Below are 25,433 nucleotides of genomic sequence, written 5' to 3'. Positions count from 1 at the left end.
GGTATTAGCTCAAGGAGTAATAAGGACGAGTCCGCCTCTCAGGAGAAATAAGGATGCCGTGTTTTTAGGCTTGAGTAAAGGAGTGATAAGGTGAATTCTGTAAATATTGTATATTTGAATGAGTCTTTGTGGTTGAGATTCTTTGCAATTCGTTCCTTCCAAGTGATAGTCTTCATTATTTTTCTCCTCCCTTTCAGCAACCTCTGTTATTATTCTTTTTATTTAAGCTGAATGTATACTGTCAATTGGATCATTGAGGTTTCACATTAATAAAATTACATCTTCTTCACTTTGTTATCTTGGTATCAGAGCCTCAACGATCTGCTCACCATGGCTTCTTCTCTGAATGTAGCCAATTTTGTTACCTTAAAGCTCAAACAATCAAACTATCCTCTGTGGAGAGAACAACTTTTGAGTTTAGCTGAAAGTCAGGAATTGTCGGATCATTTGGTTAATGGCTTTCACGAAGATCGAAATTGCTACCCTCCCAATCCAATTCCGTAAAACTATCAACCACAAAGCAATCGACATCTTCAAGGCATGGCAAAAGTCCGATAGATTACTTCGTGGTGGATCTATGGCACCCTTAGTGAGGAATCACTCGACTTGTCATCGGACTAGAAACAGTTCATACTTGTTTGGAGTGCATTAAAAGATGCATATGCACAAGATTCTCAAGAGAGGGAATTTACTCGTGACAAAGAATTGACCTATTTTCGCAAAGATGAAAATCGGTCCATCACCGAACATCTGCGTTTGTTTAAAGAACTCTGCGAAGCTTTAGCCGCTATCGGGAAAAAGTACCCGATGAAGAAAAAGTCTTTTGTCTCCTTACCACCTGGGACCCAAAGATTTAAACGTTTACTACGACGATGCTTAAACCACCGCGACCCAATATAAATAAACAGGTCTCTCAACTAAAGAATTTATACCAGCGACGAGTGTCGTTATCCACACAGAACGAATCTGGTCTTGATCAAATTTCGCATGTGGCTTTTATGGAAATCAACAATTCATCCGAATTCCTCGAATCGGCGCCCTAGATTTAATTCCCAAGGGCGTGGTTTTCAAGCCCAAAGAAACGCAAAACCCTTTTCCAAACAAAGAGTCGTATTCTTCCCAACGCGACCTCCCTACCGGTCGTAGAAGAATGACACCACCAACGAACGAGTCAGATAAGAACAAAGTGTGTCAATACTGCAACAGAGATGGTCACATCGCGAAGATTTGCTGGTGGATTCCACAAGAAAAACAAAGCAGCCCTGCTCAAGCTCTTTCGGCACTCACATTGGATACTGATGTTGTAGATACTGACTGGGTTGCAGACTCTGGTGCATCGAATCATATGACAGGTAACAAAAATCTATTCCATAAACTTACTGACTATTATGAACCTGATTCCATAACCATCGCGATGGAACGCTTTCTATCCATCGATGGTGTTGGAATGACGTCTATAGAACAGAAGCAAAAATTATCACTTTCAAATGTCTTTTCTGTTCCTGCTCTAAAAAAGAATTTACTTTCTGTAGGCCAATTAACAGATGATTATCCTGTGAATTGTGAATTTTCTAATGTTTCTATTTCTGTTAAGGATCGACAGACGGGACAGGTACTGCTACAAGGGCCACGGAAAAATAACCTTTATATCTTGTCAGGGAATCCGAAAGCATATTTTTCCAATCGATTTAGGTCTGGAACAGCAGACATATGGCATCAACGATTAGGACACCCTCAACCTTCTGCGATTTCTATTTTGTTTAATAAGAACCTTATTGATGTTAAAGGTTCCTTGCATTCTAAATTTTTATGTGATAGCTGCCAATTAGGCAAATTGAGCAAATTTCCATTTAGTTTGTCTTCCAATAAAAGTACCACGTATTTGAAAAAGTTCATTGTGATTTATGGGGACCAGCCCCTGTTTTATCTTTTGCCAAATTTAAATATTATGCTTGCTTGGTAGATGACTATTCTAAATACTCTTGGCTTATACCACTAAAGAAAAAATCGGATTTCTTTGTTGCTTATAAAGCTTTTGAACAGTTTGTGCTAAGACAATTTGGGAAGACCATCAAGGTTTTCCATTCCGATGGAGGAGGTGAGTTTTTGAATAATGCTTTATCTTCACATTTTCTTTCACAAGGTATTAAACATCAAGTGTCGTGTCCTCATACACCCGAGCAAACAGGTGCTGTCGAACGACGACACCGTTTTATTCGTGAATTAGGATTGACGATGATGTATCATAGTCATGTGCCATTGTCTATGTGGGTCGATGCTTTTCAAACTGCTGTTTTTTTAATAAATAGGTTGCCTACTTCTGAGCTAGGGAATGAAACACCATATTTTAAATTGCATGGAACTCATTTTGATTATAGCTCCCTACGTGTCTTTGGTTCTAAGTGTTTTCCATATATATGGGACACAAGAGGTCATAAGTTTGATCCTAAGTCTTGTTTATGTGTTTTTATAGGGTATAGTGAAAAACACAAAGGTTACAAATGTTTCAATCCCAAAACTAAGAAAATAATAATATCTCGACATGTGAGCTTTGATGAAAATGTTTTTCCGTATAAATCTGCATCTCCTAATAAAATGTTTGTTGACAAGCTTATGGATTCTTGGTTACCATCTGCTGAGATTACTGATTTTCCACTAAGTTCTGAAGAAAGTGCAGGTCCAGATGTATTACCAGTTCCTATACCAAAGAACACATGACAATCGGACTATAGGAGATCATGAAACAATCGATCCTACAAGTGAGTCTCCACTAGACTCATCATTCACACTCGATGTCGTTCAAGATGACGGATGCATCTAGAACAGTGAACAGAGCAAATTGTCTCCACCTCCATTGTTTTTATCAAATAGAGTTGAAGACACATTCAAAATTCCTTAGCAGCAGAGGACGTTGTTGGTAAACAAGTTGCCGCAATTGAATCGACTCGTGTTTTGTCATCTCCAACTAATACTAATGTACGGTACTTCTATGATTGATGGTATCGTAATCGCCTACCAACGATTCTTACGGATCAAGAAGAGTTGCTTCTCAAGTCTGCTCATCATCTTTGGCTGAAATATCACCGAACAAGTTCAGACGAAGCATTGCAGCCTTGACATTCGATGGTCACTAGGTCACAGTCCGGAATAGTTAAGCCAAACCCAAAGTATGCTTTACATGTGTCTATATCTCCTGATATACCTCCTGAGCCTAAAACTGTTAAGAGTGCTCTTGCACATCCAGGTTGGAAACAGGCTATGATAGAGGAGTATCAAGCTTTGAGTCAAACCACACTTGGGAACTTGTTCCTAGACCAACATGTAAATATAATAGGGTGTAAGTGGGTTTTTAAAGCTAAAATAAATTCTGATGGGCATTTGGATAGATTGAAAGCTAGACTAGTTGCCAAGGGGTTTCATCAACTAGATGGTGTTGATTACACCGAAACCTACTCCCCTGTTATTAAACCAGGAACCATACGCTTAGTTCTTTCTGTGGCTTTAGTGAAAAATTGGCCAATTCGCCAATTAGACGTGAAAATGCATTTTTGCATGGATTTATAATGAAGATTTATATATGGATCAGCCACCTGGAATGAAAGATCCTAATTATCCTAATCATGTTTGCAAATTACAGCGAGCATTGTATGGTTTAAAACAGGCTCCGAGAGCCTGGTTTAATAGGTTGAGTATGTTTTTAATTGATTATGGTTTTTTTTGCAGTTTAGCTGATCCATCCTTGTTTGTCATGCATACATCGACAGGTGTATTGGTTTTATTAATTTACGTGGATGATATGTTGTTAACAGGATCGTCTATGGCTCTAGTTCAGAATTTTTTGCAGGTCTTAAGCAAGGAGTTTTCCATGAAAGACCTTGGGCCATTGCATCATTTTCTAGGCATTCAAATTCAATCGATCGACTGGTTACAATTGAATCAAACCCGTTATGCCTATTCAATTTTGGAAAGAGCTCGATGGTGGATTGTCAACCGATGCCCACTCCACTTGTTCAAATGACACGATGTCGCATGCACCGACACGATGGCGATCCCACCTTCTTTCGAGGGCTTGTGGGTTCGTTATGATTTGACACTAACCCGACCGGATTTGTCCTATAGTGTCAACTATATTTCTCAATTCATGCACACCAACTTTGTCTCACTTAAAATATGTTCGTCGATATTACGATATCTCAAAGGAACAATACATTTTGGCTTATTTTTTAAAAAGATACCTCACTTGTTCTTAGTGCATTTTCTCGATGCAGATCGGGCGGATGTCCAACCACACGACGGTCTACTACAAAGCTATACTTTTCTTGGTTGCAATATCATTTCTTGGTGTGCCAAGAAACAACACTGCTATGCGTTTCTAGCACCGAGGCCGAGTATCGCTCCATGGCTCACATCGCAAATGAGCTTACTTGGCTTGGATATCTCTTACAGACTTGCAAATCTATCCCAAGACCGCCTATTTTATATGGTGATAATCTTAGTGCACTACATTTAACAAATAATCCAAAGATTACATTCACGCAAAGAAGCATGTTGCTCTTGACTATCACTATGTTAGAGAGCGTGTTGCTCAAGGGGTTTTGATCACAAGATACATTCCTCAAAGATATCAAATCGATATATTTATTTAAGTCCATGACAAAGGCTCGCCTAGCACATTTCGACGCAAACTATGTCTCCACCTGGACATAGTTTGAGGGGATATTAGCTAAAGGATTAATACGGACGAGTCCGCCTCTCAGTACAAATAAGTATGCCGTGTTTTTAGGCTTTAGTAATGTAGTTATAAGGTGATTTCTGTAAATATTGTATATTTTAATGAGTCTTTGTGGTTGAGATTCTTTGGGTAATTGCCCTTCCAAGTGATAGTCTTCATTATTTTTCTCCTCCTTTTCAGCAACCTCTGTTATTATTCTTTTTATTTAAGCTGAATGTATACTGTCAATTGGATCATTGAGGTTTCACATTAATAAAATTACATCTTCTTCACTTTGTTATCTAATGGAAGACTATTTTAATAATAAAATAAAATTTGAGGAATTTAATTATCCAAAATTAAAAAGAAAGCAAAGAAATTAATGGTAATTCAGGCCAAGGACTATTCTTTTAAAGATATCTAAACTTAGAAATTAAATTATTTTTAATAAAAAAATATAGGGATTGAGCTGTGATTTTTATTAATTTATAATTTACCTTTTTTCATATTTATTACTTTTCCTTTTTAAGTGGAAATATGTATTATATGCTTCTGGAAATGTGATAAAAATTTCTAGTCAGTTAATAGTTCTATGTATATTCTTATTGAAAATCAATTATATTTAATTGGTATAAAATTAACATGACCACTGCAAATGTATTTTATTTAATATGTTATTTATAATTTTAGACTTATGTTTATGAGATTTTTTAATGCAAACAAAAATATATCTTTATATTTTTAAAATATTTTATTTTTACCTAGTCTGACGAGTCGAATATTAGTTTAAGTTTTTACTTTCTCAATTTCCTACTAAAAAAATTTATTTTTATAATTATTTTGATATTCAATAACAATTTTCTATGAAAGTAAAGTGATTGAATTCAAAAACTACAATTATTTTTCATTCGTTGGACGCTAGTACAGTAATTCAACTGCTAACTGAAAGTCCAACCAAACAAGTGATTATGTGTAGTGTACTGTGATGCTCAACAGTTGAAGGACCTGAGACTCTAGTTTTCACTGCAGGTATCTTTTCCTAATTTGACCACCCTGATTGTGGATGGATGTGATAATTTGAAAATTTTATTATCACTCTCAAGTGTTGTGCATTTGAAAAGGCTTAAGATATGCAATTGTAAGATGATGGAAGAAGTGATGGTCAAGGAAGGATTGGAAGAAGAAATAATGAGTAAGATGTTACTCCATCAACTAGAGTCCCTAGAGCTCATGGATCTTCCAAAACTCACGCGATTCTGCACAAGTAATTTAGTTGAATGTCCTGTCTTGAAAGAGCTGCGCATACAAAATTGCCCTCAAATGAGGACCTTTGTCTCCAATTATACGACTTCAAATATGGCATCCAGCAGTGAACTTGACATTATAAATTCTGCTCTCTTCGATGAAAAGGTATGCAGTCTTTTTTCACCTGAATAATAGTTTCCGTTGTTATCCACAATCGTTAATTGTTCCTTCTTTAGGATTGCTGTTGTAATTGGCCTAAATTTCAATATTTGATTAAAAAATAATTTTTACTTGTAAATTGTATATTTCAAATTTGAACAATGTTGGATGGTCTAAATCCAATGCTATGTTAGCTTTAAGGGGTCAGCAATCCGCTGTTGGATGTGAGTCAAAATGAAATTATCATGTCTATTTTTTTTTTTATAAGCAAAAAATTTATTGAAATAGAGAAAGAAATAAACAGAGGAGAGTATCATGTCAAGTTTATTCACAGTGACTATTGATTTTTGATACAGGTTGCATTCCCCAACTTGGAGCAATTGGAGATTCACAACATGGATAATTTGAAGATGATATGGCACAATGAACTCCATTCAGATTCCTTTTGCAAAATAAACGAACTTACTGTGGAAAACTGTGAAGAACTAATTAAAATTTTTCCATCCACGTTGTTGAGAGGCCTCCGGAATCTTCAAAGTCTGGTCATATGTGAATGTAATTTACTGCAAGAGGTGTTTGATCTCCAAGAGCTAATAAAAATGAAAGAATCAGTAGCCATTCAATTGAGAACTCTAGACATACGCGGCCTTCCAAAGTTGAAGCATGTATGGAATGAGGATCCTGTGGGACTTGTCTTGTTTGATAACCTAAGTTCAGTGCGTGTTAGGGATTGTCCAAATCTAAAAATTATTTTCCCAGCTTCAATAGCTAAAAATCTGCCACAACTCAAAACACTGGATATAGACAGTTCTGGGGTGGAGGAAATTGTTCAGAATCTGAATTGGGTAGAAACAAATATGGAGAACCAACCTATGATTAAAGCTCTGCAGCCACATTTCTCCTTTAGAAAGGTATGAGCTCAATCTTTGTGTCAAGCTTAAAATCTATTTTTTTGTATTATCTTAAAAAATTTTGATATTATTTTGTGTATAAGTAATATCTTCTCATATATAAAATTTTAAGAATGAAAATTATTATATACTAAAACTAAATAGAGCATTAAATTTATTTTACATAGAAAGCATTGCCATTGAATTTGTTTTCCACACCTCAAAGTGAAAAAAAGAAAATAATGTGTTTATATTCGTTTTAATACACTATTTGTAAATTTAGTTAAGATTGTGTTTTTATATATATAAGTTTAAAAAATATAATACTTTTTTTTTTGTTATTTTGAAAAGAATATATATAATAAACTTATTGTATAGAATTAATTAAGTTTAAAGAATAAATTTATTTAGAATTAAGTTATAATATGTTCATAATAACAAAATTGATTTTGGAGCTAAATTAAATATCAATTTTACTAGATGAATGGAAGACTATTTTAATAATAAAATAAAATTTGAAGAATTTAATTATCCAAAATTAAAAAGAAAGCAAAGAAATTAATGGTCAATTCAGGCCAAGGACTATTCTTTTAAAGATATCTAAACTTAGAAATTAAATTATTTTTAATAAAAAAATATAGGGATTGAGCTGTGATTTTTATTAATTTATAATTTACCTTTTTTCATATTTATTACTTTTCCTTTTTAAGTGGAAATATGTATTATATGCTTCTGGAAATGTGATAAAAATTTCTAGTCAGTTAATAGTTCTATGTATATTCTTATTGAAAATCAATTATATTTAATTGGTATAAAATTAACATTTACACATTTCTGAGGATTTAACCCAAAATCATTCAGAGTGGATAAAGCGAATCAATATAGCCGACCCCAAATTTTTGAGATAAAGGCTTAGTTGAATTGAGTTGAGTTGAGTTGGTATAAAATTAACATGACCACTGCAAATGTATTTTATTTAATATGTTATTTATAATTTTAGACTTATGTTTATGAGATTTTTTAATGCAAACAAAAATGTCTTTGTATTTTTAAAATATTTTATTTTTGCTTAATCTGACTTGGTCTAATGGCTAAAAACATATCAGCTGAATATTAATTTAAGTTTTTACTCTCACAATTTCCTAATAAAAAAAAATTATTTTTACAATTATAAAGTAAAGTGATTGAATTCAAAAACTACAATTATTTTTCATTCGTTGGACGCTAGTACAGTAATTCAACTGCTAACTGAAAGTCCAACCAAACAAGTGATAATGTGTAGTGTACTGTGATGCTCAACAGATGAAGGACCTGAGACTATAGTTTTCACTGCAGGTATCTTTTCCTAATTTGACTATCCTGATTGTGGATGAATGTGATAATTTGAAAAATTTATTATCACTCTCAAGTGTTGTGCATTTGAAAACGCTTGAGATACGCAATTGTAAGATGATGGAAGAAGTGATGGTCAAAGAAGGATTGGAAGAAGAAATAATGAGTAAGATGTTACTCCATCAACTAGAGTTCCTAGTGCTCGAGAATCTTCCAAAACTCACGCGATTCTGCACAAGTAATTTAGTTGAATGTCCTGCCTTGAAACAGCTGCGCATACAAGATTGCCCTCAAATGAGGACCTTTGTCTCCAATTATACGACTTCAAATATGGCATCCAGCAGTGAACTTGACATTATAAATTCTGCTCTCTTCGATGAAAAGGTATGCAGTCTTTTTTCACCTGAATAATAGTTTCCGTTGTTATCCACAATGGTTAATTGTTCCTTCTTTAGGATTGCTGTTGTAATTGGCCTAAATTTCAATATTTGATTAAAAAATAATTTTTACTTGTAAATTGTATATTTCAAATTTGAACAATGTTGGATGGTCTAAATCCGATGCTACGTTAGCTTTAAGGGGTCAGCAATCCGCTGTTGGATGTGAGTCAAAATGAAATTATCATGTCTACTTTTTTTTTTATAAGCAAAAAATTTATTGAAATAGAGAAAGAAATAAACAGAGGAGAGTATCATGTCAAGTTTATTCACAGTGACTATTGATTTTTGATGCAGGTTGCATTCCCCAACTTGGAGCAATTGGAGATTCTCAACATGGATAATTTGAAGCATGTATGGAATGAGGATCCTCTGGGACTTGTCTTGTTTGATAACCTAAGTTCAGTGAGGGTTTGGAATTGTCCAAATCTAAAAATTTTTTTCCCAGCTTCAATAGCTAAAAATCTGCTACAACTCAAAAGACTGAATATAGCCAGTTCTGGGGTGGAGGAAATTGTTCAGAATCTGAACTGGGTAGAAACAAATATGGAGAACCAACCTATGGTTAAAGTTCTGCAGCCACATTTCTCCTTTAGAAAGGTATGAGCTCAATCTTTGTGTCAAGCTTAAAATCTATTTTTTTGTATTATCTTAAAAAATTTTGATATTATGTTGTGTATAAGTAATATCTTCTCATATATAAAATTTTAAGAATGAAACTTATTATATACTAAAACTAAATAGAGCATTAAATTTATTTTACATAGAAAGCATTGCCATTGAATTTGTTTTCCACACCTCAAAGTGAAAAAGAAAATAATGTGTTTATATTCATTTTAATACACTATTTGTAAATTTAGTTAAGATTGTGTTTTTATATATATATGTTTAAAAAATATAATACTTATTTTTTTTTTGTTATTTTGAAAAGAATATATATAATAAACTTATTGTATAGAATTAATTAAGTTTAAAGAATAAATTTATTTAGAATTAAGTTATAATATGTTCATCATAACAAAATTGATTTTGGAGCTAAATTAAATATCAATTTCACTAGATGATTATATGATTGCATACATTGAAAATAAAAATGCTTGATAATGAGTCGATTATGTAATTTTTTTTAAACATGATATGGCACTTATAGTTTGGGTAATCTTCTTGCTTTGACGGATATGTGGAACCATGACTCGCAGCTAGACCAAGCTCTTCGGTCTCTTGAAGAACTTCTCGTTTGGCAATGTGACAGTTTGATTACTTTAGCACCATCCTCTGCTTCTTTTCAAAATCTGACGACTTTGGAGGTGTGGAAATGCAATGGATTAGTTAGTTTGGTAACATCGTCAACAGCAAAAAGTCTGGTACAACTCACAAAAATGAGTATAGAAGCATGTGACAGATTGAAAGAAATAGTTGCAAATGAGGGAAATGAATCGAAAGAGGATATCATCTTTAGCAAATTAGGAAAACTGGAACTTAGATATTTGCCAAGCCTCGTCAGTTTTTGCTCAGCAGATCACAGCTTCAAATTCCCCTCTTTAACAGAAGTATTTATGGAGAAATGCCCCAAGATGCAGATTTTCTCAAAAGGAGTCTTAAGCACACCAAGACTCCTCGTTGTACAACATGATGAACAAGGGTGTTGGAACGGCAATCTGAATGACACTGTACAACAATTGTTTGCAGAAATGGTATGTATGTGTTGGTTAACCAAATTCCCTTTTCTCCTAAACCATAGAATTGAAATCATCACTCAATTCTGATGTATTCTCTTCTTGATCCTAACTTTGTTGTCCCTAAATTTCTTGGATGATGTACAGAATGCCAAGGAAGATTGACCCCAATCCATCTTGTGCTGAAGCTGAAATAAGGCCAACGCTCTTTGTAATTGATTCAGATGTAGATTGTGGAAGGGCTTTCTTATTCATATTGGGATTATCTGTGCAAGGTGTTGTATCCTTCTGAGATTTTAAATGGTGAACGGACCATATTGTTCCCATTTTATTATTCCTAAAAGCAGTCTGTATTTGGTAAAGTTTGAATTCAGATAATCGTGTTTAATATCCATGAATACACTAATTAGTTAAATTTAGTGTCTGCATTGCCTTTACGAGATATTATGTGTATGAGGATTGTAAGGCTAATGGCCTAATGTGTTTGGATATTGTAAATTAGAACCATCTTAAAGCAAATTCGACTTCATTAGTTTGCTTTGGACTTTTTAATTAATGAATGTTGATTGATTTTGATCAACATGCATTGAGGCAGCTGATATACTTTTGAAGATGAAGCACCATGTCGGTAAGAATAATATGGATCCAATGAATATAGGAGTGCAACGCAGTACTAACAGAACTAGATGCTGCTGCACGTGGCAATTCGCTTCTACCACCAACATTGTAAGTCTGAAACTCTCTGTGAATTAAATAGAAGGGATCAGCAAGAATGATTCTCTATGCAAAGGAATAGTATCACTGTATAGAGAAGCTTGCTGTCTGAGAAGGCGCTCTATTTCCAAATCCCTCTTGTGCCGTTGTGCGGGTCTAGAAGATCATAGGTACGATACTCCTTTTCACTCATGTATAAATCACGAGGAGCTTCCTCTCTCTGTTGATATCACCTCCGTCGGCCCAATACGCCGATCAATTTCATGAGAGACTGCAGGATAACTCCGACCATCACCACTGACTTGGCAAAGGTTTCCCACTTTCCTATCCTGAATTGATGGGAATGGACAGGCACTGCATCTGATGGCACTGAGTGAAACACGGCAGGTCAGAAAAGTTCACTGAGCTTCCTAATCTGAAAGGGAAAATTGGAATATATATATATATATATATATATATATATATATATATATATATATATATATATATATGACTACTAAATTACAGAAGTACACAACCACCAAACAACAAATAAAACCAGTAATTCTCACTTTTTGAGCTGTAAGTTCTATTTTGAATTTGTTTCTTTTATCATAATTGTCCTTTATGGCCGCCTTGAAAACACTGAGGGAGTGGAAAACAGTCCTTATGGATACTGAACCGCACCTGAACTTCAAAATTATCAGTGTGCAAATCTGACTAAATTGGTGAAGAAACTTATAATTATTACCAAGAGAATTTAGGCTGGATATAATAAAACATAAGCTGAACTGGTGAGGACCTACCAAAAGCCTTTGGCTCTGATCTCATCCTGCCAGAAGATGTTGCTTTGTGGATTCCGTACAAAAGTTTGAGGTCAAAATCATACAGGAAAAGCTTAAGTCCAGGTTTCAGTAGCATCCAGAGCCCACTGCTACATTTAACTCAGCCATAGACCATAGCACAGTCTAGTTAATGTACCTAGTACCAACTACCAAGCCAGGTATATTGCTTGGTAGAAAGTGACTAGGGCTAGGTTTAGGCCAGATACTTCGTCACACAGTACCAAGATCACATGGCTTGACGACAAGTCAGCTTAAGAACTCCCAGTGAGTTACAAAGTAAAAAATGCCTAACACTTACATCTTCCTAAAAGAAGCATAATTTCAGCGAAAGTTCCCAAGGAGTTAAATAATTCTATATTCACGGCAACAAAATGAATATACATCTCAAACAGTGAATTAAAGGTGAACATTGGAAAACAAATCTGTTCTCTTAATCAAATATCTCCATACAAGAGGAACTAGCTCAACCTAAGCCATACAAGCCACTAGCACACCAAAAGAAACAAGAGTGGCCTTTGATCTTCGCTCGCTCCTGGGCAATCTCATTCTCGTGTAGCCGGGTCAGGTTGAATAAAAGGAGGGGAAGAAAAAAATTTGGGGCATTCCGAGAATCGAACTCGGGACCTCTCGCACCCAAAGCGAGAATCATACCACTAGACCAAATGCCCACGTTCGTGTATTTATCTAATATTTAATATTAAAGCCATTTCCTACGAAATTTTTTTTCTTACCATTGCAAAAACTCTTAAAGAGGATAAAGGTAATGCATTAATAAATAAACACTTCAATTCTATCATAAGAAATAAATGCTTATTTTACCAAATGAGATAATGTTAACATAATTAAATTCTAAAGATCAAATAAAAATAGATTTAAAAAAAAAAAATGAATGGTTGAGAAGAAAAACCCATATTGCCAAAGTTTCTACAAACTTCATTCCGCTTACAACAGGGAACAATTTCATAGCATTCCACAAAGATCAGTACGCAACCTACCTACAATACGACCGTTTAATCTACCAAAATTACAGAACCAGGAATTGATGAAGGAGCAAGCTCCCAATAGCCTTTCAGGAAACTATTGTTCTTTCCCACAACCTGGGAAGCTAAACACTGATGAGAAAATCTACCAAACTCAGCCCGTGGCATGTCAATTATACTGCGTTTTGATCTTCTTGGTGCCGTGTAAAATGATGCAGATCCATTAACGGGTATCAAAACTACAGCTTTCACACCCCCGTCATTTTCTTCTACCACTTCAACAAAGTCGCATTCCCTTGCATCCTGGTCTGAAAACGTTAATTCAGCATTCCATATCCTATATATTGCCCAAATCTCCCCTTGTCTAGGGTAAATTTCGTATTTGTTCTTCCCAATTGCCTTCGCTTTCACCTGATGAGAAAATGCAGTGACAGGAAGCACCATGCATTTATTTTTAACTTTATATGTCCCGCAAACAGTCTGCATGTCTTTTTGGAGTGGGCAGGCTTCAAGCATTGCCACATGCAATTTGAACCCATTAGTGGATTCAATCTTCTTAACCTGAGCATAATCCCTGGGTAAACCATCCTTATCACTGTGCAGTGCCCATACCTGGTCCAGTTGAAATTTATCCTTGGACTTTTTGCTCTTGAAATCATAGTGCTCTACTTCTATAACCTTACAATCTGAAGACTCCTGACCTTTCGTGGGACTGACTAAACTTCCATTCTTCACATGGAAATGCATTTTATTATCAGGCTGACATGAGGAAGCACCTGGTTGCCCGTGTCCTCCATATTTGTTTGTTGAATTATGCTTGTCAGCGTCTTCTGCTGTAGACTGACTTGCATTTACTGGAGTACTTCCCTTGCTTAAATCTCTAGGCGATCTTCTAGGTGTCCAGGCATCTGCTGTAAATTTTACCTTCTCCAATTTCTTATGGGTTGTGCTCCTCTCAGTATCCTGAAAAGAAGTACGGATTCCTTCAGGTTGAGTTAGCTTGCCATGACTAGCAACGTTGTTACCATCCTTATCTTTTGCCCGTTGACCTCCATCAATATGACTGTCATCCCTACATGTCCCAGTTGATTCTCCTGGAGATCTGGCATGTCTTGAAGTTCCTTTTTCAGGACCACTCTTGAGATTCTTAGGAGTGCAAACCTTCTCAGAGCGCTTTATAGGTTCCACTTTATATTCAGGAGACTTTGAATATGAACCAATTGCTTCAGCATCCAGCTTCTCCTTTCCAACCTTCACATCACCAAGTTCAACGAGGTTGTAAAGATTACCAGGCAGTGCAGCAGTATCAAGTTCAAAAGACCCTGCAGGGACACCTTCTCCTTCCTGACCAGTCATTCTGAATGAAGGAATTCGGTGGGAAAATCTATACAGTTCACTTGGTCGTATGCAAAATGATAGAACACCATTACAGTCAACTTGCTGATAAATACTAACAAATCCCTTCACTTTACCCAAATAAGCAACCCCAATGCCAACATCCTCCCTAAAATCCGTCACAACTTCCACAAATTCAAATTGGTACGGTGGCCTATGCTTTTCTGGTTCAGAACTCCATTTAATGTCCCAATCCTTAAAGAGTGCCCATGTTTCCCCCTTCTTAGGATATATCAAGTAAGTGCCTCTGCGGGCAGCATTCATGCAATGCATTTGGTGAGAGAACATTTGACAATCTACAGTTTCAGTGTTTCCATTTTCATACCTACCACAACCAACAGGCAAATCCTCATCATGCCATTGTTGCTCAGCTTTGTTATGTGAGATTGCCTCTAGCCAAGTTATCTGCAGCTTGAACCCAGGTGTGAGCACTTTCTTTACCCGAGCATAAAATCTGGGCAGGCCATCAACTGAGTCATAAATAGCCCATATTTGATTAACAGCAAAAGAGCTCTCTGCCCTATCTTTCTCAAAGTTACTGAAATCTGGATCAGGATATTCAAAGATCTCTGATTTTGGTGCTTCATTTGAATTTAACTTTGATGTGTCAATTTTGGGGTTTTCATCACCGTTCTCCAACTTTGTACCAGCCTTCTCTGACATGGACGCTTCATCTACGGTAGCCTCAAAATCTCCAGTTTTGCTTTTCTTGTTCGATGATCTTTCTTCGAGACTGGAACTTGCTTTTTGTTTGACCACTTTGTTGTTTCTATTCAACACAGCAGCAGCAAAACCAGCTGGAATATCTCTTGGTACTCCACCATCTGCACTTGCTTTTATCCCCCCATCATCCACACCAGATGAACTGCCAACCCTAGATCTTTTTGGAAGAGGGGCAACAAAATCATCATCGCTCAAATTTTCCTTGTAAGAAATGTGCTGCTTTTGCCTTGAAGATCTCCTAGATGGATGGCTGTCACTGGGTCTAGAATTCTGTGCAGAAAGATCACCATCATTTTCCTCAACAACGATGTTTTCTTCAGTGCCACCATTGCTGCTTTTGTCAAAATTCTCACTGGATTCCGCTACTGACTTCCTCCGTCTCTTGCTACTTGCAATACTTCCTGGCACCTTAGATTTTGTCGCATCTGGCTTCGACACTGGCACAGCTCCTTTCCCAGCTTCCACATCCACATGCCCATTCACTTTCTCATGTGGTTTAGAACCCTCACTGATTCCAGCAGCATTTTCTGCCCTTGACTCTTTGGGTTTAGAACTCCCACAAACATCTGCAGCTCTTCCTACCTTAGGCATCAGGTCTGACCCTGAAAACGCATGCGGAAAGCTCATACCAGATGGCCTCCCTGCATTATTTCCTGGTGCAACTTTAGAAGGACCTTGACTTGGAACTCTTTTCTCATTGAGGAACTGACTCCAGGAAGATCCAGGTGATGTACCCAAATCATTAGCAATAAAAGGCTGCTGACAATTTTGACACCGTAACATTTTATTTAGAAATTCTCTGTAGTATTGGTACTTCACGGTGCAAGAGGGACAGTGTGTCCAGAATGTTGTCTGTTGTGGCTGCTGATAAGTATGTGAACTCATGTACTGCGAATGAGGCGTATTAGCGAACTTGTTTGCAGCACCATGCTGCTTCTTGGCATAAGAGTTTTTATTTGACTGATCAGTTGCTGACTTTGGTGCAACAGATCTCAGTGAACCTCTGCACTTCATGTCATACAACGAACGTTTGGTTGGGTCTGTAAGCACCCTATTTGCTTCACCAATCAGCTTGAAAGCAGCCTCTGCACCTGCAAACTTATTCTTGTCTGGATGAAGAGAGAGAGCAAGCTTTCTGAATTGCTTCCTGACAACAGACTCATCTGAAAACTGCTCAATCTGGAGAACTCCATACCAATCCATTTCTGATCCATTTAGTTTGTTTTGTGCAGAACAATGAACCTCACAAACCATTAATAATTGAGAAATATTATCAAGGTCAGGATAGAGTTGCCGTGCCTTCTGTGCAATCCGGCGTGCCCCAACAAAATCCCCATTTTGCATTTTATTTTCAGCAATTTCTTTTGCTCTAATGGCCTCCTCTTTATTGCATTCCATTGACAGTTGAAACCCAATAATACCCAATGAAATGGCAACTTTTCTTCCCTTGTCTCACCAGAGTCCAACTCTCATCCAATATCTTCACACTGCAGCAACATAAGAAATGCATTTTAGCCCAAATTTCTACCATTTGTGTTTACCAACAATGCGTTATAAAACAATAACACCTACCATTCAAATAACAACAATTGAAAAGTCTTCAAAATGGGAACCTACGTGACACAAAATGCTGGCGCTTCACCTCATCCCACAACTGCAAGCAACAATCTCACTGATCCAGAACAATAATGTGTGATACCTGAAACCTGTATTAAGAAGTAATAAATCAAATCCATTTAGAACTTCAAAAAAAAAAAAAAGGGAAAGAAAGAAAGAAAGAAAAAAGCTAGAAAATGATCCAAGCAAATCCAACAGAAATCATAAATCACAGGTTAAACAAAGAAAGCACACAAGCAATAGAAAACGAATCCATAAGCGGTAACAAAAAGAGCCATCATATCATCTCGTAAAGCATAAAATCCCTTCAATTCTTTAGAAAAATGAAATACAGTTGGATATCATACTCCGAAGTTTTCATTCAAATTATGCATACACGCATATCTGACCAACTGAACAAGCAGTAACAGTTAGCAAATTCGGATAAAATGTTAAGGAATTAAGAATTGATATCTAAAAGCAATTAAACATACTATCAGATAATACACAAAACACCCAAAACCCCAAAAAGTGAACTATCCTCATTCCCCCCCCATAAAAGCACTGCACAACAGAAACAAAAGGTAGACTGACATTTTAACACAAGACCAAAAATGATTCAACTAATAAAAGTCAAACTGAATACAAACCCTAAATAAAGAAACAGACATGGATGCGAGATATATATACTCACATTGAAACTCAAAATGGAATGGCCTGGCATGGCATGCAGGTAAAAGCGTCTCAAAATAAGTCCAATTGAGTAAACAGAACAAAAAAATGAGAAACGAAAAACCCTAGAAAATAGACATGGAAGGCATGGAAGAGAAAAAGGAAAGGGTTCACTTACTTGGGATAATAGGATGTGATTATTTATCAGTTTTAGAAAGAGGATAGTCACATGGAGGGAAAGAGAAGGGGGGGAAAGAGCGCGGGGAAGAGAAAGTGAAAATTTTTGGAAGACACAGAGAAGCAGGGAGCGAAAACTGAGAGAGAGCACCCCTCAGTTTGTGGGAAATTTTTGTTTGCTCCCAAAATGTTTTCCTTTTTATTATATTTGCATTGCATCTATGGTAGGTAGGTCTTTTTTTTTATTTTATAATGATTTTTTTTTTATTTAAATGCCTAATTTTCCATGCTTCGACTGACAATTATATTTAAATAAAACCTGTATATTTAATTTAATTTAATTTTAATAAAATAAATGTATTTAAAATATTATAAAAATTGAATTGGGTTTAAAATTAATAATTAATGTTTTATATATTATTTAAATTATTAAATTTAATAATACAATTTTGAATCTATTTATTTAAATTACTAATGAAATTTTAAATAGAATTTAAATAGTTTTTAAAATTATTAAATTTAAAATAGAAATGATTAATAAAAAATTTACGTTCACATATATTATTAATTAAATATAAATATAATCAGTAATAATAATTGAAATTAGATAAATATATATAATAAAAATAAATTTTAAATTTAAATATGTGGTCACTCTCTAGGATTGTCCAGAAAGATCCAACACTTTAAATTGGGCCAAAGTTAAGAGGAATTTGGTGTCCTAACTGGACAGGATATCATTTTCAGTTCAAGTGATATCAGAGCCTCGTAAAATTCTGAGGATCTCGGGTTCGATTCTCGCCTCTGCTTAAGCAACAGCTCTACGCTAAGAATGTTCTTGGAGAACCAGAGTCTGCGCAAGCGGGCTGAGAGTTAAAAGGAATTTGGTGCCCTAACTGGACAGGATATCCTTTTCAGTTCACTATTCATGTGAATAGTTATTATAATATGTTTCAATTTATAAAAAATAATACTTGACATTTTATTAAATTATTATTTAAGATAATAAATTTACATTAATTTAATGGAGTAATAATACAGCAAAGCTTTCAACTTTTAGCCTTTTAGTCAATGATTTAAGATATCATATTTAAAATTAATAATTTAAAATTATATTTATTTCTTTAAATATTTTTTTTACATTAACTAACCACAACAACTAAACCTAACATATCTTTATTAAATTTAGGTCAGATATTGTTACATAATAATATTTTTATAATTATATTTACATTATTGTCAAAATTATATAAAGAGCGCTAAATTGTACTTATGATTTTATATCTAAATATAACTCAAATTAGTAATATACAATTAGATTAATATTTACAGATTGCTCAATAAAGAGAACAGTTGGTAAGACTCAAACTCTCAATCAAATGAGAGCATTGATTGAATCTTATCAAATATGATAATATTAAATTCTTCATATTACTTTCTTGGAAAGTTGCTGATAGAAAATGATTCTGAACAATAATATTGAATTCCCATAACCAAATACTCTCTTAATGGAAATTTGGGTTGGCTACATGAATATTTTTTTCACCATACTAAAAGTAACTAATTTACCTATCACTATTTAAGCAGCCTAGCATGAGATTTGACAATTATCAAGATTCATTTGAAAGTTCTTCCATCAAGATGAAATTTATTGATACAACAGAATAATTGAACAGCTGCTGATTGCAATAATTGGAAAAAAATATATATAGATTCAGCTGCAAGAAGAGATTCACTTGGAAAATTTTCTCATGTATTTCTTGCCAACACATCCCTAATTAGTTGTTTTGGCGCTGCAAAATAGAAAAATGAAACAAAAGATTTAATGTGTGATTAAAGAACAAAGAACTGACGAGTTTTAGATTATTTGTTGGGGTTCAATTTACCAGGCAAACCAGTGAATCTTTCAAACTGTACAAATGCTTGATTGATGAACATCTCGGTCCCGTAAACTATAGTGGCCCCAGATTCCTGTGCTTCTCTTAAGAGCCTGGTCAATTTTGGTGTGTAAATTGCATCAAAGACCAAGGAGTAGTGTTTCAGAGCTTCCTGCAAAGAGAAGCAAAATAGAATATAAGATTACTGAAGTGTATCCACTAACTAATTTACTTATTAAGCAGAATTACAATAAGGAAAATGATGAATCTGATGTTAGGCTTTGATTTCATGCCTGAAGCAGGTTGATCTAGTTAAGGTAAGAAAACAACAACTTATTTGATGTGTACTATATCTTTGAAAACTTCTTGTAGGAATAAAAGACTTCCATGCCTCTCCATATTATTTCCAAACCCTTCACCAAGACCAAGAGTAATGTTGCAGTTATCATAAATTAGTCTCATTTTCTCATAATCATCAGCAAAGTCTGACTGTTTAATTAATCCATCCAGGAGAGTTGATGTGAAAACTCTTGCACTCATGCAACAGCAGAACATGAAATGACAAAAATGATACAGAGGCATAACTTAGGAAGGGAAAAAGATGAAGGGGCAAACCTTGGGAAGTGGGGTATCATCAATTCTTGGTTTCATTCCAACTGAAGTGGTATTTGCAAGGATCATTCCCTCTTCCGGATGGAAATCTTTCATCTCACCCAGAGTCATTGCTTGTCCTCCTACTTTACTGGCAAGTTCTTTGGCTTTTTCTGATAAGAAATAACCAAAATGATCATTAAGTTAGCACATAACTAACGTTCATCAGGAAAAATAGTCCTTATTAATACAACAGATTTAACATCAGCGAATAACAATGATTTTCATACAATTTTATAACCATGTATGAGAACATACAATATTATAATTTCCATAGCACCAATGTGAATATTTCTAACACAAACAACAAGTATCTAATACGGCTTTTATAGAGTCATGACAACATTTTTCAGAATGAGTTTGTTTTGTGAGAGAAGAGAGTAGTTTTGTCATGTGAAGCGTAGACATACGGAAGCTCTAGTTAGACAAGTAGAGCACATTGGGTTAGAGGATAGGAAGAAAAGAAGGGGTAGACCTAAACTGACTTTGAGGAGAGTAATATAACATGACCTAGAAGCATCACACATTTTCAAGGATTCGACCCAAAATCGTTTATAGTGGAGAAAGAGAATCCATATAACCAACCCAAATAAATTTTTAGGATAAAGAATTAGTTGAGTTGAGTATGGGATACTTATTTATTGAACTCCCTCTATAAAAGCCATCATATGCATACAGATCAGGAACTGCATCAGAATGATGACAGAATCAGAGGGACTCACCATAAGTGCGATTAGCAACAACTACTCTTGCTCCCTTCTCATAGCCACCATAAGCAAGGGCCTTTCCAGCTCCACCAGCTCCCATGACAACAAAGAGTTTACCAGCCAAGGGAGAACCAGAAGCAGAAGTACCATTTGATCCTACAGGAAAATTATAGAGTTAAAAGGGGAAACAATTCATTTAAAAGTTTTTTTTAAACAGAATATGCCACTAAGATGCACTGTAAACCTTGCAGTGCCTCTTCTATAGCTCCTATGGCTCCAAGATAGTCAACATTATATCCCATTAGCTTCCCATCCGTTGGTCTCCTGATCATGCAACTAATAGCTCCTATTGCCTGCAAAGCCAATATTTTAATTGAACATATGAAAGATGGAACAAAATTCTTCACAGTCTAAATGACAATGGTGATCAATGTTTTCAGTGGTGATTGTGACAAATGTGAAGTACAAATATCACAAAGTAACTAGTTGTTTTAACTACCTGTGCAATTGGATCCACCTCATCACAGCACTTAAGTCCAGCTTCCTTGTGAGGAATTGTATAACTGCATTTCAAATCAATCAAAATTAACTCCATTCAAAAGGAATAAATGATCAGCAGATCTTCAAATATTTGAAGAATTTATTATATTGACTAGATGAAACACAACAAATATAGAACTTAGGGAAGGAATATGAGTTGAGACTAGAGATACTTGAAGTAATTCCTAAAATTTCTAAATAGTGTTACAGACCTTCTGAAGACCACAAATTTAAAGATAGTTTGCTGATGCTTCATGCATACAAGACTGAAGTACATAACTCAGGAAATTAAACTTTCGAAAGGCCCGATCGGCCTGCTGGAAAACTTATATTTCGGGCAAAATGATTTCAGTTTCGGCAGTGTAAGGGACTATAAAACTAAAACATAATAGATGATGCATGCTACACTAAAAGATTTTAGCGAAAAATTTACCTGTATCCAACAAAGTCTGGAGATGAATATGTGGATATGTAATTTGCAACACTGTCAACCAAAAGAGGCAGATAAATTCCATTAAAACCAACTGACTTAAATGCTGCATTGTAGAGATGAGGACTTTTGCTGTGACCAATAGGATTTCCAATAACACCATGTATTTTGGTATCAGCTCCTATCTGTCTGATATTATACAAATCCAACAGATCTTTAATGGTTGGCTGCCCAGGAGCAGATACTACTCCTGCCTCAATTGAACCAAAGGTGAGAAATCCTCCATATTTTGCGGCAAGTATCCTTGATATGAAGCCTCTCTCACCCATAACAAGTCCTATCATTGGGACCTACAATTTAACTGAAGAGTCATTCATAAAGCTTAAAAATGAGGAAAAATAAAAAGCAATGCATGAATGCTTTTGGGTGGTTTTATTAAAACAGAACAAGAAAACGTTAGTACAACTATGAAAAGGAGGTTAGAAATTTGCAGATGATGCATTATGATGCAGGTCACACACATATGTAATTGCCACACAATATTTCTATATGCTAAAATTTCACAGCCATACTAGATTTGAGAGTATTTGATATATGAAAGAATCCTTAAGTTCATAAAACCCCATCATAGCATTAAAGATCTATGGATGGAGTAAGCATATCAATCACTTACTTGCAAATGCACAAGCACTTGAAACATTCTTGCATTGTCTGTGATGTCTAAGGCTGTTGTTGCAATCTTCACTATGTCAGCTCCAGTAGCTTGTATCTTGGCAACAAGCTCACCAATCCCCTCTATGGATGGAGTACTTTCATAATTATGAGAAGAAACAATAATCTTGACCTTTTCAGGTTTCTTCCCTTGAATGGAACTGAAGAACCCTTGAGCTACCTTCAAGATGCAAAATTAAACAGTTCAATGACATGTTCATTGGTAAATGAAGATAAAACATTTTCAACATTGAAATAAATAATACAAATTGTAAGTAGCTCAACCTTTAGCTCGACATCAATAAAATCTGATCCCAGTTCCATTGCCAGACGTAGTGCTTCTTGACGCTTGCTTTCATCGCCATCATACTCACCACCTTCCCATTTCGGTCTAGAAGGTAAATTATCCATTAGAAAAATTATTAAAGTTGTAAATTTACAAGTGTGAATATTATTTTAGTAGCGTCAAGCGTGCCTAAGTTGATCCATTACAAGATGAGAAAACTAAAACTTTAATGCATTAATTTGATTTAGTAAAGATGAGCTTTCCATTATGTCCACTTGAAATCCTAATGTTTACACACTTGATTAGCAACTGAAAAATTATTATCTAAGTCTGCTAATGATAAAATAATTATAATTATCCAGATAAATATTTGTAACTCACCTATTCAAAGGTAAAGTAAATATCCATATTACATAGTTTACATTCTAAGACAGGTATCAAACTCAAAATACATAACATAAGCATGGGGTCTCGTTCTTAATCTCAAAACGTATATCATCTTATGATTTATACCTGTAAGTGATAAGAGTTGGTAAAGGACTTTGCTTGACTAAGACCTCAAGATTCTGTCTAGGACTGAAATTTTTTAAGAAATCCACCCGAATTTCAACAAGGTCAGCCCCAAGTTCCTTGGCCTTTTTCATTTGAACCAACATTTGATCAACTGATTCTGCCATTACTGGAGCACAGATTAGCGTGGAATTTCTTCGAGCTCCATCCACAATTTGAAGATCCGTAGTAGTCAACTGGAATCCACCAAAAAAATTTTTAAAAGGAAAAGAAGTTCAATATGTGAAGATCTAGGAATGATCAACATTTAAAAAAAAAAAAATCAGAAAACTTGAATTGCTCTGCATGGTCCATCAGTTATGTATTCATTTTCCCAAGTTTTTCATCAACCAAGCAAAGAAAACCAATAAAAGTTGAAATTTCAAAATGAACATCGACATTATTTGCTCCTTCTTATTGTAGAGGTGAATGCTAAGCAGAGAAGACAAATCAATAAACTCCATTTGGTGCAAGAAAAGTGAAGGAAATTTTAAAAAGAAAAATCTAAAAAATTTAAATTCCATAATCTGAATTCTCTTTAATTCTGGAGATAACCCCAAAACCATTAATCAACAATAACTATGCCTCTGCGCAAACCACTTAACTCAGCTTATTCCAATAATCAGACCCAAGAACAATTGATTTAAACCCCAACACACGGTCTTCCTAAACCAACGAGTTAAGAGATTGGATTCTTTAACCGTATCGATATCCGGAAACTACAAAAAAAAAAAAAAAAACTCGTGGCTCTTTTCTTTCTTTACGACAGTTTGGAAACGAAACAGACAAGTAGAAACTAATCAAGAAAAGGAGAGAAAAAAAAAGGGTGTTACCGGGACACTGCCGAGAGTCATTGTGGGACAGAGTATGAAGTAGTTCGCTGGCGTTGCTTGAGGCCAAAGAAAGAAGCGGGTGGCAGCAGAGTGGAGCGATCAAACCGAAGACCAAGAGAGAGAGTCTACATTAGGTGGGGTGGGTTAGGTGTGTATATATATAAATAGGAGAATAGCTAAGTTTGATAGGTCTGTGAAAAAAGGTTTAAAAAAGAAGACCGTTGGCTGGTATATTTAGCTGCAACCATCATATCCATATTGGAATTGCAGAGCAGTGTGAAATTTTAATCATTTTTGGTTCGCTGATATGAAATTATGATGAATGAAAATTTGGATATCGAAATGTGGCAAAACGACTGTCGTTAAGTTGACCAACTAACTGAGTCGGCACTTCTCGGAGTTAGGTAAATAGAAACGCCGCTGTGGGCAGCGAGACTGCTGTTGACTAAAAAAGTTGGTTTTACCAAATTGTCCATTTTAAGGATATTTTTGAAACATAAATAAAAATAAAAGCATTTAATAATAATTTGTCTTCATCTTCCAATTGTAAGTCCTTGTGGCAGTACCGTCTGACTTACTGGTAGCAAAAATTGAGGACTAATACAGCAATTAATGTTTTGAGGACTAACACAGCAATTAATGTTCCTTGGTTTTAAAATAAAAATGAAGTAATTATTGCATTATTTAAAGAGATAAATGAGAGTTCCTTTTTTTTTATCAATTAGCTTGAAAGCACTATAGAATTATTGAAGCTGAAGAGGATTAATTTCTTGTTGTTGAAATGAAATTGCTTTATGTTATCTATTAATGTTATAAATAGCTTGTATATTAGATAATATAAAGAGAAAAAATTCTTATGTGTTAAAATATAAAAAAGTGAAGGAATGATAAAAGTGAAATGTGTATAAAATTATATATATATAAATAAATATATATTATTCTATTATGACACTTTGTACGTATATGTGTAAAATAAAATAATTATCTTATTGTAATTTTCGTAAATAAATTATCAACATATATATTTATTAACAAGTAGATAAGTCTATTAATAAACAGATATGTCTATTCTATACAAATAGTCACAACTGTTTGTATAGGTATCTGTTAATAAACAGACATGTCTATTCTATACAAACAGTTGTATCTATTGAAGATAGATAAATGTGTCTATCTATAAAAAGGTGCTATAACTTTTCATTATTTATAAATATGGATGAGTTTTTTAATCCAGATATATACTACTTCTATTTCTTCCTCTTTTCCTCTAGTCTCTCTAAATTCAGTTCGTATAAAGAGTTTTTAAGGGAAAATTTCA

At 34.8% G+C, this 25,433-nt stretch overlaps 3 protein-coding genes, 1 non-coding gene and 1 pseudogene across 10 annotated transcripts in view; 2 read left to right on the top strand and 3 right to left on the bottom strand.

The window, feature by feature from the left end:
- Window positions 1-10,742, top strand: part of LOC131178791 (disease resistance protein At4g27190-like) — a 40,154-nt pseudogene extending 29,412 nt beyond the window's left edge.
- Window positions 1-17,741, bottom strand: part of LOC110633486 (uncharacterized) — a 54,524-nt gene extending 36,783 nt beyond the window's left edge. The window contains exons 1-3 of one of the 7 annotated variants that reach the window (XM_058144546.1): window positions 17,377-17,716; window positions 16,659-16,792; window positions 12,901-16,573 (exon numbers count right to left, since the gene is read on the bottom strand). In XM_058144546.1, coding sequence (XP_058000529.1) covers window positions 12,999-16,484 — 3,486 coding nt within the window. In that variant the 5' untranslated portion in view covers window positions 16,485-16,573; window positions 16,659-16,792; window positions 17,377-17,716 and the 3' untranslated portion in view covers window positions 12,901-12,998. Of the gene's footprint in view, window positions 1-12,900; window positions 16,574-16,658; window positions 16,793-17,376 lie in introns of those variants that run through there. The other 6 variants (XM_058144548.1, XM_058144545.1, XM_058144547.1 and 3 more) reach the window with 6 other exon arrangements.
- On the top strand, window positions 5,858-10,979 carry LOC131178792 (uncharacterized). The gene is made up of 6 exons (XM_058144730.1): window positions 5,858-6,121; window positions 6,472-7,026; window positions 8,341-8,721; window positions 9,072-9,374; window positions 9,974-10,468; window positions 10,598-10,979. The coding sequence occupies exons 1-6, from the start codon at window positions 5,858-5,860 to the stop codon at window positions 10,613-10,615; spliced, it is 2,016 nt and encodes a 671-aa protein (XP_058000713.1). The 3' UTR covers window positions 10,616-10,979.
- On the bottom strand, window positions 12,585-12,656 carry TRNAP-UGG (transfer RNA proline (anticodon UGG)). The gene has a single exon. It is a non-coding gene; the product is annotated as a tRNA-Pro (tRNA).
- A 1,170-nt stretch (window positions 17,742-18,911) lies between the features above and the next one.
- Window positions 18,912-24,304, bottom strand: LOC131178761 (bifunctional 3-dehydroquinate dehydratase/shikimate dehydrogenase, chloroplastic-like). Its single transcript, XM_058144544.1, has 11 exons — window positions 24,116-24,304; window positions 23,247-23,479; window positions 22,733-22,838; window positions 22,410-22,628; window positions 21,740-22,086; window positions 21,266-21,329; window positions 21,011-21,119; window positions 20,782-20,922; window positions 20,024-20,172; window positions 19,418-19,580; window positions 18,912-19,324 (listed from the first exon to the last, which is right to left on the bottom strand). Exons 1-11 carry the CDS (start codon window positions 24,134-24,136, stop codon window positions 19,281-19,283), a joined length of 1,596 nt encoding a protein of 531 aa, XP_058000527.1. The 5' UTR covers window positions 24,137-24,304; the 3' UTR covers window positions 18,912-19,280.
- Window positions 24,305-25,433: the final 1,129 nt, after the last annotated feature.

This window comes from Hevea brasiliensis, chromosome 3, assembly GCF_030052815.1.
Source record: "Hevea brasiliensis isolate MT/VB/25A 57/8 chromosome 3, ASM3005281v1, whole genome shotgun sequence".
Taxonomy (NCBI): Eukaryota; Viridiplantae; Streptophyta; class Magnoliopsida; order Malpighiales; family Euphorbiaceae; genus Hevea; species Hevea brasiliensis.
Note: the sequence above shows the minus strand (reverse complement) of the source record. Positions and strands in the feature narration are given on the sequence as shown.